Source organism: Erpetoichthys calabaricus, chromosome 1 (genome assembly GCF_900747795.2).
Source record: "Erpetoichthys calabaricus chromosome 1, fErpCal1.3, whole genome shotgun sequence".
Taxonomy (NCBI): Eukaryota; Metazoa; Chordata; class Cladistia; order Polypteriformes; family Polypteridae; genus Erpetoichthys; species Erpetoichthys calabaricus.
In genome coordinates this window covers 213,552,959-213,568,352 of record NC_041394.2, presented here as the reverse complement: position 1 = coordinate 213,568,352, position 15,394 = coordinate 213,552,959, and the positions used below count along the sequence as shown (strand labels likewise).

Here is a 15,394-nt window from a genome sequence, read left to right as displayed (position 1 = left end):
TCTTGTTCTGAAATTTGATTTCATGACATTCATGTCAGAACAGGCAGACTCACAGAGGTATGTAGACCCAAACAAAGCAGACATTTTCAGAGCTGCTTGGTGAAGGTTCTTATAGTTATCTGGCACTACTAAGCTCCAGAAATGCTGAGCATGCTGTTGAGACTTTAACTGCACATTATTTTGAAGATTTACTAATATATAATATATAAAATCCAATGTCTGTCTGCTTTTCACGAGAGAACTACTTAACGGGTTTTTTTTTTTCTATAATTTGCTTGAACATTCCGGTTGATTTTGCGATTTCCCTCATTTCACTATGAATCATAGTTCGCTTGCGGTAGCAAATTGTTTGCACAAATCCAAGATCCATGCAATGGGTCAGAGGGAGGGGCCTTCCTCACTCACTCGTCAGCTTTGGGGTGTGTTCCTTAACTCCGCTTAGCTAGCGAACGAGAGAACAATTGAATTCAACTTTGTTTGATATTTAAAATAAAGTGTTACTTAGGTCTTGAGTTTGAATCCAGATACTCTCTTAAGTGTATGCCACATTGAAAAGATAGATTGCAATTCAGATTGTGGATCATGATTTTGTGTTAAAAGGATTGTGAAATGATTTTTTGGAAATGTCGCCCACCCCTAATTTGACTAATCAAGTTTTCAAATTTATGTAGGATTCAGTAACCCTTTGGTGAGCTACTTGGAAAGGGGTGGTGAGCTACTGGTAGGTCGCGAGCAACGTATTAGAGACCCCTGATCTAAACTCACTTGATTATGAGCAGTGTTGCAGAGAAGCTGTAATCTACCCCAAGGCAGGAACATCCCATGACAGGGTGAACACACAGACACAGACATGTTAGGGCCAATATAACATCTTCAGTTCACCTAGCCTGCATGTCTTTGGACTGTGGAAGTAGCACCCAGAAAAAACCCATGTAGACATGGAGAAAACATGCAAACTCCATGCAGGTAGGACCTGGATGTGCAATCCAGCCTTAACTAAGTGCAAAAACAAGCCTAAAACGTTGCATTATGTAACAGTAGATAGTATACACATTTTCCTGGTGCAAAACATATTAATTAATCCATACATAAAGGCAGTTTTAATTTACTGTTAAGAAAGCCATGCAGATGGGGGTCTTTGATGTGCATTCCTTGACAAGGAATGCGGAATACAGAAAACTAGTGAGTATAGTTCTAAAACTTATTACCAGTCACAATTAAAAATGTATTTATTGGTGTATCAACTGAGTAAACACACTGGTTACAGAAAAAATGTTGGGGCCTCAACTAGGTCACCCCTTTCAATCTTTGTAAAGTTCAAAAAACTTAAACAGGTGCTCAATGGTGTGTAGAATAGTAACAAAAAGGTGAAAGTAAATAATGAAAATAATCAGCCAGGTTCAAGGCTCTGTAGCAGGGTCTGTAGTCGGGTGGGAGCTCCATTCTGCTCTCTCCAGAATGAGATAACCTATGCAAGGAGTACCTCAGCTTTATAGTGGAGGGACTAGAATTGGAGGAATCAGTTGCCCTCACTGGGAGGTTCTTCGGGGCTGCAGAAGAAAACCGAGATAATACCATTAGCGACATCACCCTCTTCTGTCCTAGACTGGTACAGTTTACCGCCAATGAGCCCGGAAGATGAACCACAGAAACGCATGCATAACAAATGTCACAAAAACACTCTTAACTCACACAGTAGAAGAAATGCTTTGCAAAACCTTACGTGAATCGCTTGAGTAATACAGATGTTAAAATGAAGAAAAATCAGTAATTCAACATTTGCTCATGTAACAATTTATTGTAGAAATATTTACATGTACTGCATGCTTTTCTTCTGTACTGTTCTGATGGTAGTTCTGGTGCATTTCAGAACAACCTTGTTTAGTGTGAATACAGGAAATCCATATTATTAATCCTTTTTGACATTTGAATAGCTGTTTTTTTCCTTAGAGGGCAAACGTGTTTAAATAAGCAAAACACTTTTTCACAGGCAAAGAAATGTATACAAATAACATCTTTTTATTTTATAAAACAGTAAATACAGGTTTCTGTGTTTTACTAAGAGTGAAACAAAAGTTACTTTTTAAATCAATCACAAGAGTAAAAAAAAAAATTATATATATATTATATATATATATATATAATATACACGACCCATTGCTTTAAGAGGGATGGCCAAGGCAGTCTGATACAAACATTCTCCATGGTAAAAATAAAAACACCTAAAGAAACAATTCAAGACAAAATGGCCAAATGCAATTACATGCTTAATCACTAAAACATAATGCATTATCATTTTATATTACTGTATGGGTAAAGCATACAATAACTTATATGTTTAATATTTGACCGTACTGATAAATCCAGACACAAAAATTTGAATGACCAGAGAAAACAGCTTATAGCCACTTTTATTCTTACAAGAGAGGAAGATGTTACTGGACACCAATGAAGAACTACTCACTTTAAATCATCAGTGCAGAGAATCAAGTAAATTAATTTCCATACACGTTAAATAATCCAAGGACTTCATGAATAGAACCATCTAACATTTCCCTGAATGGAATTTGCAAGTTCTGAGTCACTGACTTCCAGAGGTGATTGGGACACTAAAAATGAGAGATAAATAAATAGTTGTCTAAGCACCATTGAAGATTTACGTTCATGCTAGAATGACCATAGATTTGGTTTATATCAATTTATAAAAACAAGAAATCATGTTAAACTTCATAAAATAACAACATGTCCAGAGGTTGCCTCATCCCTTTAATCTAAGTGTATAATGTTATTACCTTGTAATAGTGCTGAACATGCTACTGCTGTGCCTTGCTCGTTCTTATTGGCAAAATATGTTATGATTATTCTGGGGCGTTGCTTTTTGGGAAATTCCTACACTCACACCGTCTCTTAAATGCACACTACATGTGTGTGCATGCATAGCATATACACAGAGAAATTCTCAAGTGTATGGGTTTGCATGTATCTAAAGACATAATGTTTGCACCATGGGCACAGAAAATATTTCACACATTTAGGCATTTGAATGTCTTTATATTAACCTATCTGACCAGAACTGTCTTCATTTGGCTAGTTTTTAATTCATAAAGACTGAAATGAATGCAAGAAATAAATAAACTTCAGATGAGCATAATTGTTTAACAACTCAAGAAAAAGAACCAACTGTCAATAAAATAATAACAGTTTATACACAAAGCATGATGGTGTCATTTTTAAATTATTTTGCTCTTTCAAAGTCCCACATCCCTCAGTCCAAAACTACTGCGCTCTGTCAGATTGCACCAGTTTATTTTGGAGCTTCTTGGAAGAGAATAAAAAGACATTGTTCATCTTTAGGACAATGGTCACTGTTCCAAAGTCACCACCTCCACTGCCTGTCCATCCAATGTCACACTGTTCTCTATTCTCGTTGTGACTGGTGCCATAGCAACCTGAACAGGTCTGTTACCCTGGGCTAGGCTGGTGACCACAGTCTGATACATGCTCACTGGTATCTGGACAAGACCTAAAATGGAAAAGGAGAAAAGAAAATTGATCAAAAAAGAGACGATCTTACTGTACTCATTGCTCCCTTACAATTCAGATCACAGACTTGTTTCTCTCTGTTGAATCACAAGTTGTTTTAGTTTTATAAAAAGGTTTAAGTAGAATAAAGGATAATCAAGTTGTCCGGCATGCATGAGGCTGATATTCTCTTGTTCAATCCAAAAACCTATTTCTGCTTTTAGTCTGTAGCCTCCAAAACAAGCAGGAAATTACTGTTTTTCTTTACTACCAAACTATCATTCAACTTTATTTGCTTTTATCTGCTTCTAGATTTTACTTGATTATATAGCTGTATCAAATGCATTTCTATGGGAAACTACGTCTGCTCATTGTTAATAAATATCTATTCAAATATAAAGATCAAAGTGAGAGAGCAAAACTTTAACTAATTGATTTAAAAAAATGTTTACTAAAGTAATCAAAGTCCATTATTTTACTAGTTGTTCTACCTGCTTCACTCAGAAAGGTAATAAAATGTACATTATATGTGTAAAATAAAGAAAAATAAATCTGACACTTAGGACCTCCTTGTCATGGCAGAAATACATGTTTTTTTAGTTTTATTTAGCAGATATTGTGGTTAAAAGAAGCAAAAGTCCAAAAGTAACTTTTACTGAGGATGTCTGTTTTTATTTTTTTTTGTACATATTTCAAAACTGAAAATGTAAAATTGTATAAGTCTATATCCTGTGTATTAGACTACACAGGAAATAACTGCATAGTTTTCTAGAAATGGGTGCGGTGATTTTCACGTGCTGCTTTAACAGACAGGCAGAAAATATATAAATAAAATACACTTTGCTGTCTTTCAGTGCAAGGACAATTAAAAATATTTTATGCATACACTAACAAGTGGCAATATAACAAATATATGCTCAGAGAAATTGAAAAGAACAACTAAACAGTAGGCAGTAATATTAAATATTCTGTTACTATATACTGGACTCAGAAAGGGAAAAAACAAACATTTCCTTTGTCTCCTATTTTCTATCACACTAGAGTGTACAAAAAGTATGACATAAATGGCTGTTTAATGCTTTGCTCCAAGAAGTGGTGACTGCATTCTCTGTCTAAGCAGCACATGCCACCACACCTTCAATTGTATTCAAATTCTTGTATGGTGGACCTCAGGTACACATCTTTGGGAGAGTGCTGTTTAAGATATTGGTACTGATGTATGTTTTATATTCTGCTTTAGAAATCAGGGCAAGCAAGTCTTCCAGCAATCATAAAAATTTGAAAAAGAATTGCATCACACACAAGGATTCTGGTGTTCAAAGCTTTATACTTGGTCCTGGAGGTAAAAATGAAAATTGACAGAGTGCTAGAGATTTTTAGTCACTTGATTGGTTATGCTGATGTTTTGGTAGTTGTGGTTAACTGCAAGTACCCCTTGCTGCAGCTTGTGGAGTGGGAAGGAGCTGGATGTTGGTGTCGGTTGGATGCTTATTTAACATATTACACGGAATCTACGCTCAATATTTTTTCACACATTTACCATATTATATCTAACCTACAAAACTACCAAAATATTGCCTAGCAACTATAGGAAGCAACAGCTAAAATACTAACAGCAAAAGCAACAACCAAAAAGCTGTTGTATTGAGGAAATTAATCATGGAATTATCAGGAAATTTTCAAACCACTATTGCAATTATTTTTGATTTATAAAGCTACTATAATTTCACTGTATAAAACACTAGGCTACTGTTCTTTAATAACCTTATTTGTGTGATCTATTTTCATAACGTGTGCCTACATATTGTGTCTTTTTTTATTTTTTTATTTTTATCAAATCAAGTATGGGTGTTAAAAGTCTGGAAAGCCTCCATAAATAATTAAGGATATAGCATGCTACAGCTTATTCCACTGGCCATTTTGCGAACAAAGAGTTTATAAAATTAATGATCTGTATGCTGTTTAAATCGATTTAAAAATCACTTCATCTACTCAGGTGATCACATGCGTCCCATATGCCTTATGCTAAACAGCTGTAAACTTGCAACATGCCTGATGTTGACTATGTATTGTATAGTAAGTTATTTCTAATTATCTTTAAGTATATGTATATTTAACCAGTTTCTTACTTTAAAGAAATTTATTTTTATAATGTACATGTGAGCCATCCTGAGAGTTTATAAGAGACTAGTGATACAATTGTAATTATAATTATTTTCTAAGCATATGCTTTATATTTTTGCTAATATATTATGATTAACCTTACACTAAAAAACAGAGACATTCAGGTCTCACAGCAGAAAAGACTGTTAATTTCTTATAAGATAAAGCAATAAATATTGGGTGAAAGGTGAACTCATTATTTTGAACATTTGGAAAGAGTCAAGAGGAAAGCAAAAAGAATACTGAATACGAGTGACAGAATCAGAGTACATTTGATATTTGACCAGCTTAAACCATTGTAATTCTATTACTTTAAACATAAAAGAAATACAATTAAACACATTCAATCTTAATTCAAACAGGTCATGATGCACCATTACAAACACTTTTTTATGTTGGATTGAAATGGCTTCTAGAATGAGTATTTGAAATGGTGAAGTTGCATTTTGGTGAATGGAAAGGATGCAAAATGATGAAATACTGTATAATGTTATAATAAACCATTATTTAACAGCATTATAAATTACAAAAGTTATATGGGTGTTTGCATAACACATGGTGTTAATCATTTGCTAAAGGAAACCCTGCTAAGAAATTACCAATGAAAGAGGTTTATGATGGTGCATCACTTACATCCAGCTCCTTCCCAAAAATCCAGCTCTTCCTAATCCTGCAGGCTACAACTGATTCTTTTTTTCCCTTGCCTGTAGACCATTCCCGGGAGAACTCACCTGGCTCTCATGACGTCACTTCTGGGACCGAGCCAATGGAAGAAGACCTTACCGGCTCCGGCCCCTGTGATGTCACCTCCGGGCTTGAACCAATGGCAGATGATCCTGAGCCTGACCCATATGACCTCACTTCCTGTCTTCCCCTTTAAAAGTCTAACCGCTTCCCCTATGTGTCAGTCTTGTTGTGGACTCTGTTGTAAGCACATCAGTGCTCTATATTTTGCATTTACGACTTTGCAGCCAGGATACCTCATTATACGGGTGGCTGCCCCAAACCTTTATCTGTGTGATGTCTCGTTATTGCGACAATATACATTGTGTATATATATTGTACATAATGGAAGTGTTAAAAGATAGATTCTAGATGAGCTTAGTAAACAATTTCACCAAAGCCAGCAAGCGTTCAGTCACTGGTCCTTTCATTACACCTACTCTTCCATTTCAAATGCAGTTATGCCATAGATAATGAACATAAAGGCCAAAATTATATGTGACTTTACCTTTGTGTGTGTTCTTTGTATTAAAAAAAGATTGCATCTGAATGTAGTTCAGTGGTTGAAGTCTTTTTCTCAAATTGACAGCACCTTAACTTGAACTGCAATTCTGTTTGCATGACAAATTTAAAATATGCCATGCTAGATGTACGTTATCATTAACAATTTTTGAAAGGCAGTTACTCAAAATATAAATTACTCAGTGACTGCGTAGACTATAGCCTGGAATTCTGAACATGCACAGTAGATAGCTTCACTGGGATTGAGGGGTGAGGTTAGAAGATTTGTACTATTTTAGTGTTTAGACTTAGTGAAACAGTAAACAGTATTTTTCTACCAATAAACAAACACCATATTAATAATGAGATTGTCTAAGGCTGTCAAATTACACAAAAATATGCTTTGAATTATTTATTAAAATAAATAAATATTCTATACATTAAAAAATACCTTAAAAATTCTAAGTTCTACTACATGTATGCTTGTATTTAACATGCACTTGAATGCTTCATTAATACTAATCATTTGGCTTTTTTGGTTCAGGTACACCTGGTATAGCAGACTGTGCACTGTGGAGCCTTCAATTAAAAAAACATAAAAGGGATTTCCTGTGCATCGAAAGAGATGTGATCAAACTGAAAAGTGGAACTAGGACACTTTACATGCCTGCATACATTTGTGAAATTCATACAAAATTGCTCCTGATTACTTAAACACATTAAAAGCATTTGTAGTTTTAGTTACAGAACTGACCATGGACTCCCTGGAGCCAGTGACAGAAAAGAAGATTATTGCAAAATGAAAGGTCACCCTGACTAACACTTCCCATCCTCTGCATAATGCATTGTACTGGAACTCATTTAACTGCTGGCTTATTCAAGCACAGTATGCTACTGGGGCTCTTTCTTACCCACAACCATCAGACGGTATAATGCCTACTCTTACTTAACTTATTTATTATTATATTAATATTAGTAGTTGGTCTTATACTTATGTAATAGTTTCCATGTTGCTTTTTACATTCAGCTAGAGGATAAAAATCAAAGTACTATCTATCTAACAGGAAAAGAAAACACAAATGCCTGCCTCAAGAGTTGATATGCCTATCTTGTAGTGCATCCCAGATCACTAATGACCAACAAGAACATATCCACCATAGGCTGGATTTATACTTGAAACTTAGAATGCTTACGTGCACACATCATGGCTGCCACCTGTTCCCAGTGCTCGTCTGATTCATCCTTTGAGCACGTCGTCAGAAATTAACACAATGCATGCACAAACTGCAGTACCAGCAAAACATTTGGATGGCGTGTATGTTCAAGTTTTGGTATGTGATGTCCAGCATTGTTCACTATCAACATCTACATAGTGACAGACATGCCTGTTAGAACAGCAGGCATCAAATAGCCAGTTTTTTTAAAATGGATGTGGAAATACATGCAAAATTAAATGGAAGCAAATTCGAGACAGATATGTCCATGCAAAGTTGGAAACTATCCAAGAAAAGAAGTGGGGATTTGTCTGTTGCAAGTGTTTGTTGGCAAGCCAAATGACAGCTCCAACAAGACCAATGTGCGTGCTTCAATGTCTGATGAATGATTTGAGGCAGTGAGGCAAATCCTCAAACTTAAACGGTGATATACGAAAGTAGTCATAGTGCTTTTCATCATCAATTATCTGGATAGGTAATACAAGTGTCTCATATTCACCATTGTAAAGATACAATACATTTAAAGGTCTTACATACCATCTTCTGTGTGGCTGTTGCTGTCTTTTTTACACCTTTGCAACAGCATCAGAATGCAAAGAATTTTTTATCTTCAACATCTTTCTTCCCTCAACTTACAACACTATAAAACTGGATATGGTTTTCTCACTGTGATGATGTCTCGCACTGCCACTGTACAGTCAGTACATTGCTTGCATAGCAGCAGCATCACCAAGCATACGCCTTGTGTAGGGTTAAGTATATCCCAGCCCTTACTCAGCCACTTTAAGATCGAAATCTTTTCTTTTTTTTTATGCTGTTTTTATATTTCAGCCTGAACATATTATCAATTAATTTCAGAAGATATACTGTGATGTGGCCCTCTCTCTGGTTGAAGGCACTTATGTTAACTCACTGAAGTGGTTGTATTTTCCATTTTTTTTTTTTTACATATTTTCTATTAATTCTTAAATAGGGACCATCTCCGCCCTTAAACTGACTTGGGTGCATTGCTGCAGCAGTGAAGAAATTCTGTCTTAATGTGTTAAACAAACACTATGTAGATAAAAGTTGATTAGACAGGAAGCCACTCAACCTGATAGTTAGTATGAAGCACAAACAGTCTGTAGATAAATGCTGGCACCTACCAATATTATGGTTCCTTTTACTTAATAATTTATACAATTATTGGTAATTGTTTAACAGTTCGTGTTACTGGTTATAAAATAATTATTTAATGTGAGTATTGCAGATTTCTATGGTGCTTGAGACAACAGCTTGATATTTCGCTTAAATTTTACAGGTAAACTATGACAAGCAGTAACTTTATTCCGTGACACCTCTCACTCATCTTCCTTACTCTGTAGCAATACCATGCTGCTTACCCCTCATGAGATCTCTTGCCAAAAAAAGAAAGAGAAATTGAAATTTTTTTAAACGTTTAGTAATTGGAATTGTGTTGCTAAATTTGTGTGCATATGTTGTTTAGGTCAGGCATGTCAAACTCACTACCATTGGTGGGCCGCTTCGACTGCCATACGTGCGTCAGCGGGTCGCACTGTAACAAATACTATTACACAAAGTTACTGTAGCTTTCTTTCCAATACTGAAAACTTTAAAAAATGTAACACTTAAAGTTTAAAGAAAAGCAATTTATTTCCATACAGTCTCCATACAACAGTGTAGAATTAGAGTCTTAGTCTCTTAGCTAGGTCCTTATTATATTATATTCATTATATTATATTCATTGCTTATATAGGAGCCTTACAGTGTGAGATTTACTTATTTTGTACCGACACTTGGCATCTCTTGTTAGTAACCAGTTCGTCAATATCAGGCTTGAAATCTTGTGCAGCTGCAACTTTTATGAGGGATGAAAGGTGCTCGACGGTAAGTCTTGAGCGATGTCGGATTTTGGTAACTTTCATTAACGAAAACAACTGCTCACAAAGGTAAGTGCTTCCGAACATTGACAGTACTCTTGATGCCAACTTACGGATCTGCACATACGAGGGTGGCAGGTAAGCATACAAGCCTGGCAGACCAACTTCATTGTATTTTGCCTTCAGAATAGAATCTGACTGCACTTCAATCAATTCCATTTGGATATTCTCAGGCGCATTCTCAACGTTGTAAGAGAACAGCGCAATGCCCTGTTTGCGTGAACTGAAATCACGAAAATGCTCACTGAATTCACTGCTCAGTAATTCAAGTTGGAAAACAAATCCTCCAAAAATCTAATTTTACTTTACTAAGTTTACTTCAAAGTTTATATTGTAAAATAAGCCGATATGCAAAAAGCCACCTGACCTACAATCATTTTACAAACTCAAAATCACAAAAATATGTTAATAAACAACTCACCAACTTCTCGCGTCCACTTCAGATCTTCAGCTGTAGTCTGCACTAACTGTTCATTACAATACTAGTCACAAAATTACATGAAACTAGAGCAAAAAAACATGAAAATATGCGGGCTATTACTACTCGTGATGGTAAGTTCTGCCCAGTGGCCAGTCTTAGCAGCCCAGTCAGTAGTGTAGCCTTAGCAGGGGCGGCTCTAGGCTCGTGGCGGCCCTGGGCAGGGAAAGAATTGGTGGCCCCTTTGCCTGGCAATGTCAATACGGTATCTTATGCACGGCGGATGGCCACATCTGTTGCAGACACTGCATAGCCACCTCGTGCTCATGACACGCTTCTATATAGGTGTGTCCGTAACTTGAAAACCAAGTGGCGGACCATGATATTCTCATTATGGCTAAACGTTATAATACTACATATAGCTTACTGCTCCGACTCTAGCGACATTTGTAAATACAGCGTACTAATTAAGAAGAAACACAATGTTTTTCGGCCACATTGCCGTCAGCTGTGTCGTTATTTTCTCTTTGTTTTATATTCAATATACAGTGCATCCGGAAAGTATTCACAGCACATCACTTTTTCCACATTTTGTTATGTTACAGCCTTATTCCAAAATGGATTAAATTCATTTTTTTCCTCGGAATTCTACACACAACACCCCATAATGACAACATGAAAAAGTTTACTTGAGGTTTTTGCAAATTTATTAAAAATAAAAAAACTGAGAAATCACATGTACATAAGTATTCACAGCCTTTGCTCAATACTTTGTCGATGCACCTTTGGCAGCAATTACAGCCTCAAGTCTTGTTGAATAGATAGATAGATAGATAGATAGATAGATAGATAGATAGATACTTTATTAATCCCAATGGGAAATTCACATTCTTCAGCAGCAGCATACTTATACAATAAATAATATTAAATTAAAGAATGATAATAATACAGGTGAAAAAAACAAGCTTGGCACACCTATCCTTGGCCAGTTTGGCCCATTCCTCTTTGCAGCACCTCTCAAGCTCCATCAGGTTGGATGGGAAGTGTCGGTGCACAGCCATTTTAAGATATCTCCAGAGATGTTCAATCGGATTCAAGTCTGGGCTCTGGCTGGGCCACTCAAGGACATTCACAGAGTTGTCCTGAAGCCACTCCTTTGATATCTTGGCTGTGTGCTCGTTGTCCTGCTGAAAGATGAACCGTCGCCCCAGTCTGAAGTCAAGAGTGTTCTGGAGCAGGTTTTCATCCAGGATGTCTCTGTACATTGCTGCAGTCATCTTTCCCTTTATCCTGACTAGTCTCCCAGTTCCTGCCACTGAAAAACATCCCCACAGCATGATGCTGCCACCACCATGCTTCACTGTGGGGATGGTACTGGCCTGGTGATGAGCGGTGCCTGGTTTCCTCTAAACGTGACGCCTGGCATTTACACCAAAGAGTTCAATCTTTGTCTCATCAGACCAGAGAATTTTCTTTCTCATGGTCTGAAAGTCCTTCAGGTGCCTTTTGGCAAACTCCAGGTGGGCTGCCATGTGCCTTTTACTAAGGAGTGGCTTCCGTCTGGCCACTCTACCATACAGGCCTGATTGGTGGATTGCTGCAGAGATGGTTGTCCTTCTGGAAGGTTCTCCTCTCTCCACAGAGGACCTCTGGAGCTCTGACAGAGTGACCATCGGGTTCTTGGTCACCTCCCTGACTAAGGCCCTTCTCTCCCGATCGCTCAGTTTAGATGGCCGGCCAGCTCTAGGAAGAGTCCTGGTGGTTTCGAACTACTTCTACTTACGGATGATGGAGGCCACTGTGCTCATTGGGACCTTCAAAGCAGCAGAAATTTTTCTGTAACCTTCCCCAGATTTGTGTCTCGAGACAATCCTGTCTCGGAGGTCTACAGACAATTCCTTTGACTTCATGCTTGGTTTGTGCTCTGACATGAACTGTCAACTGTGGGACCTTATATAGACAGGTGTGTGCCTTCCCAAATCATGTCCAATCAACTGAATTTACCACAGGTGGACTCCAATTAAGCTGCAGAAACATCTCAAGGATGATCAGGGGAAGCAGGATGCACCTGAGCTCAATTTTGAGCTTCATGGCAAAGGCTGTGAATACTTATGTACATGTGCTTTCTCAATGTTTTTATTTTTAATAAATTTGCAAAAACCTCAAGTAAACTTTTTTCACGTTGTCATTATGGGGTGTTGTGTGTAGAATTCTGAGGAAAAAAATGAATTTAATCCATTTTGGAATAAGGCTGTAACATAACAAAATGTGGAAAAAGTGATGCGCTGTGAATACTTTCCGGATGCACTGGGATTTGGCGGCACTGTGCAGGTGCACAGTTTGTACATGCCTAAGGCCGCCCCTGCTGCCCGCTGCTGCAGCCTAGCACTCCAGTTGTGACACTGCGGCTCATTAACTTTGGTCAAGGCTCGTGGCTATACTAGCAGATGATGTTTCCAGTACCGTAATGCCATGGGAAAATGCACTTTTGTCAGAAGGCAGAAGTAAGAAAAGTCAATAAGTAACACTGAAGATGCAGAATGATTCAATCACAAAACGATAGTAATCATTTTGTACAAGTTCAGTGCTAACTAGGATCTGTCATGCGGGCCACGTGTCTGACATGTCTGGTTTAGGTGAATCGAGCAAAACAATTAATGCTTTGCTCACATCAACATTACATTTATTTAAATCTTCAAAGTGTAAACATTTATTTTTCTGCATTTTAGCATATGATGTGGAATATACCCCATATCTACTGTACTGATTTTAGTTATTTCTGTAAAACTCTGCAAATTCACTGGTATTTTGATGATGGTAAAACAGTACCAGTAAACTTCTAACATTTAGTCTTATAATATCTTCTACTTTGACGCACTCTGGTTTGTAGTTAATTAGTCCCAGTATAGTTTACTGTCATGAGATATACTGTCATTCCATTTGGCCTTCCACACTCCATTTTGTCACAGGAACAATCTGAATTATTATTTATTAATTGGACAGTATTGGACAGAAAAAAGCTATATACACTACCAGTGAGAAGCTGTAGAGCATCCCAATTATTATAGCTTTTACTGAAATTTAAGCAGTTGAAGTACAGACAATACCCTGTAACAGTACAAAGGTAAGTGGTTAACTGTCTGATGTTAAAAAAAAATAGGTTTCCCAAAAAAAGGAAAATAATACCAGAGTTATACAAAAAGCCCTTTGTCAGGCTGAATTAACAACTTAAAGAATTTCTGCAGCAATTAACATTAATTAAGCCTTGAAAGTTGATGAAAACAATTCCTGCATGTGTTTTAACTTTTGTTGATTACTTACAAACCCTCTGTCTACATAAAAGCAATGTTGGAACAAACTATGTTGCTAAACACTCTGAAGCATTATTTGCACAATACTGTACTCTATGTTGCTATGAAAATGGTGAGAAAAAAAGGTAATTAACAAAGGAAGACAAGCAAACCATTATAAATTTTATATAGGTCTTTCCTTTATATAAATTACAAATAAAGGCAAGATATCAGTGAGTACAGTTTCTTACAAACAAAAAAAGGAACTGGAGGAAACTCTTACTGGAACAGGTCTAAAAGACCCAAAAGCCACAGCAGAATTAAAAGACAAGTTTCTGGAAGTACACAGCTTACGTGATGGCCACCCCACAGGACAACAGCTTCAAGCATAGAAGTTAAGCTGTGCAATATCCAAATCTCAAATTCTTTATTTGTTCTATGCTTTAATTACAAAGTATATTGAGACTGGTGGTGGTTCTTGACCACCTTTTTCTTATTTTGCAATTTTAGCAATGGCTTTCTTACTGCCACTTAATTGTTCAAACCTGTAGCATGAAGTCTTCTCTTCACAGGTGAAAGTGACACTTACTTTGACTACTGTTCTATGTTGAGCCTACAATGGATATAATCTAGTGAGTAATGAAATTGTTATCCAAAGTGACTCAGGGGAAAAAAAAAAAACATGCTGTAGTATTTGATGAGATAATGCCTTTGCCAGAGCTAATATTTATACTTTAAGAATGATGTAGGTATCCTCCCACCAGCCACAACACACTCTGGCCTAATCGGAATTGTAGTCACCACATTGGTAGTGCCACAAGGTTGCAGATGAGATGAGATAAAAGTATTGGGGAAAGGAGGTTTAAATATATTAAAAACCTTTCTTCCTACATCAGTGGAGTAATCTGCAGCATAGTTTCTCAATTCATTTTTTTCCAAAGCAACACTGTTAAGTAAATTGACATTTACTGCATAAAAGTACAGCATTTTTCATCAGAGTTCGAAGTACCGTATACATTATTCTTTCAAAATTACTTCAAAGTTTGACTAAATTAATATTTTCATAAGCTGGCTTGCAACTTTCCTGATATCAAAGCGCACATTCTGCTTTTAGCACATTACTGGTTTGTTGCCATTTTTTCTCTACTTTTAATTCTCAAATTGAACTAGTTGCTGATCACAACAATTATATTTATACATAGTTTTTAGAATAAAAAAGAATGGCCAAATGCAGTGTAATAAGGGCATACAGACTGGTGTGTACTTCACTTTAGAATAATAATGCAAGCATTGCACTACAATAGAGTGACCAGGAAGGCGGTTTGCAGCCCAGCTGTTTGTTGCCTGAGGATTAAGGCAGTCTCCTGAGAAGCAGTTTTAAAACAGCACAAGCTGTTGCAAGCTAAAGAGAGGTCACTATGCGTTTCACAGTAAAAGAAATGTACTGTTGTCTTCAGTAGTAGATCATGTCAATATGCTTGGAAGATGGAAGGAGAATAAATAGATGTAAATGAAGAGTTGTATCCAGACAACATCAGCAACGGATAACCATGAGCAATAACTTTTAATGTTAAAATCAAGCATTACCACATTTCTACATGTTAGAGAAAACGTATTATTGTA

General features: G+C 36.7%; 1 protein-coding gene across 2 annotated transcripts in view; it reads right to left on the bottom strand.

Moving 5' to 3' along the window:
• Positions 1-2,144: 2,144 nt before the first annotated feature.
• Positions 2,145-15,394, bottom strand: part of nrf1 (nuclear respiratory factor 1) — a 138,176-nt gene continuing 124,926 nt past the window's right edge. For both annotated transcript variants that reach the window (XM_051923792.1, XM_051923795.1), the window contains exon 11: positions 2,145-3,523. In XM_051923792.1, the coding sequence (XP_051779752.1) occupies positions 3,363-3,523 (161 nt within the window). In that variant the 3' untranslated portion in view covers positions 2,145-3,362. The remainder of the gene's footprint in view (positions 3,524-15,394) is intronic.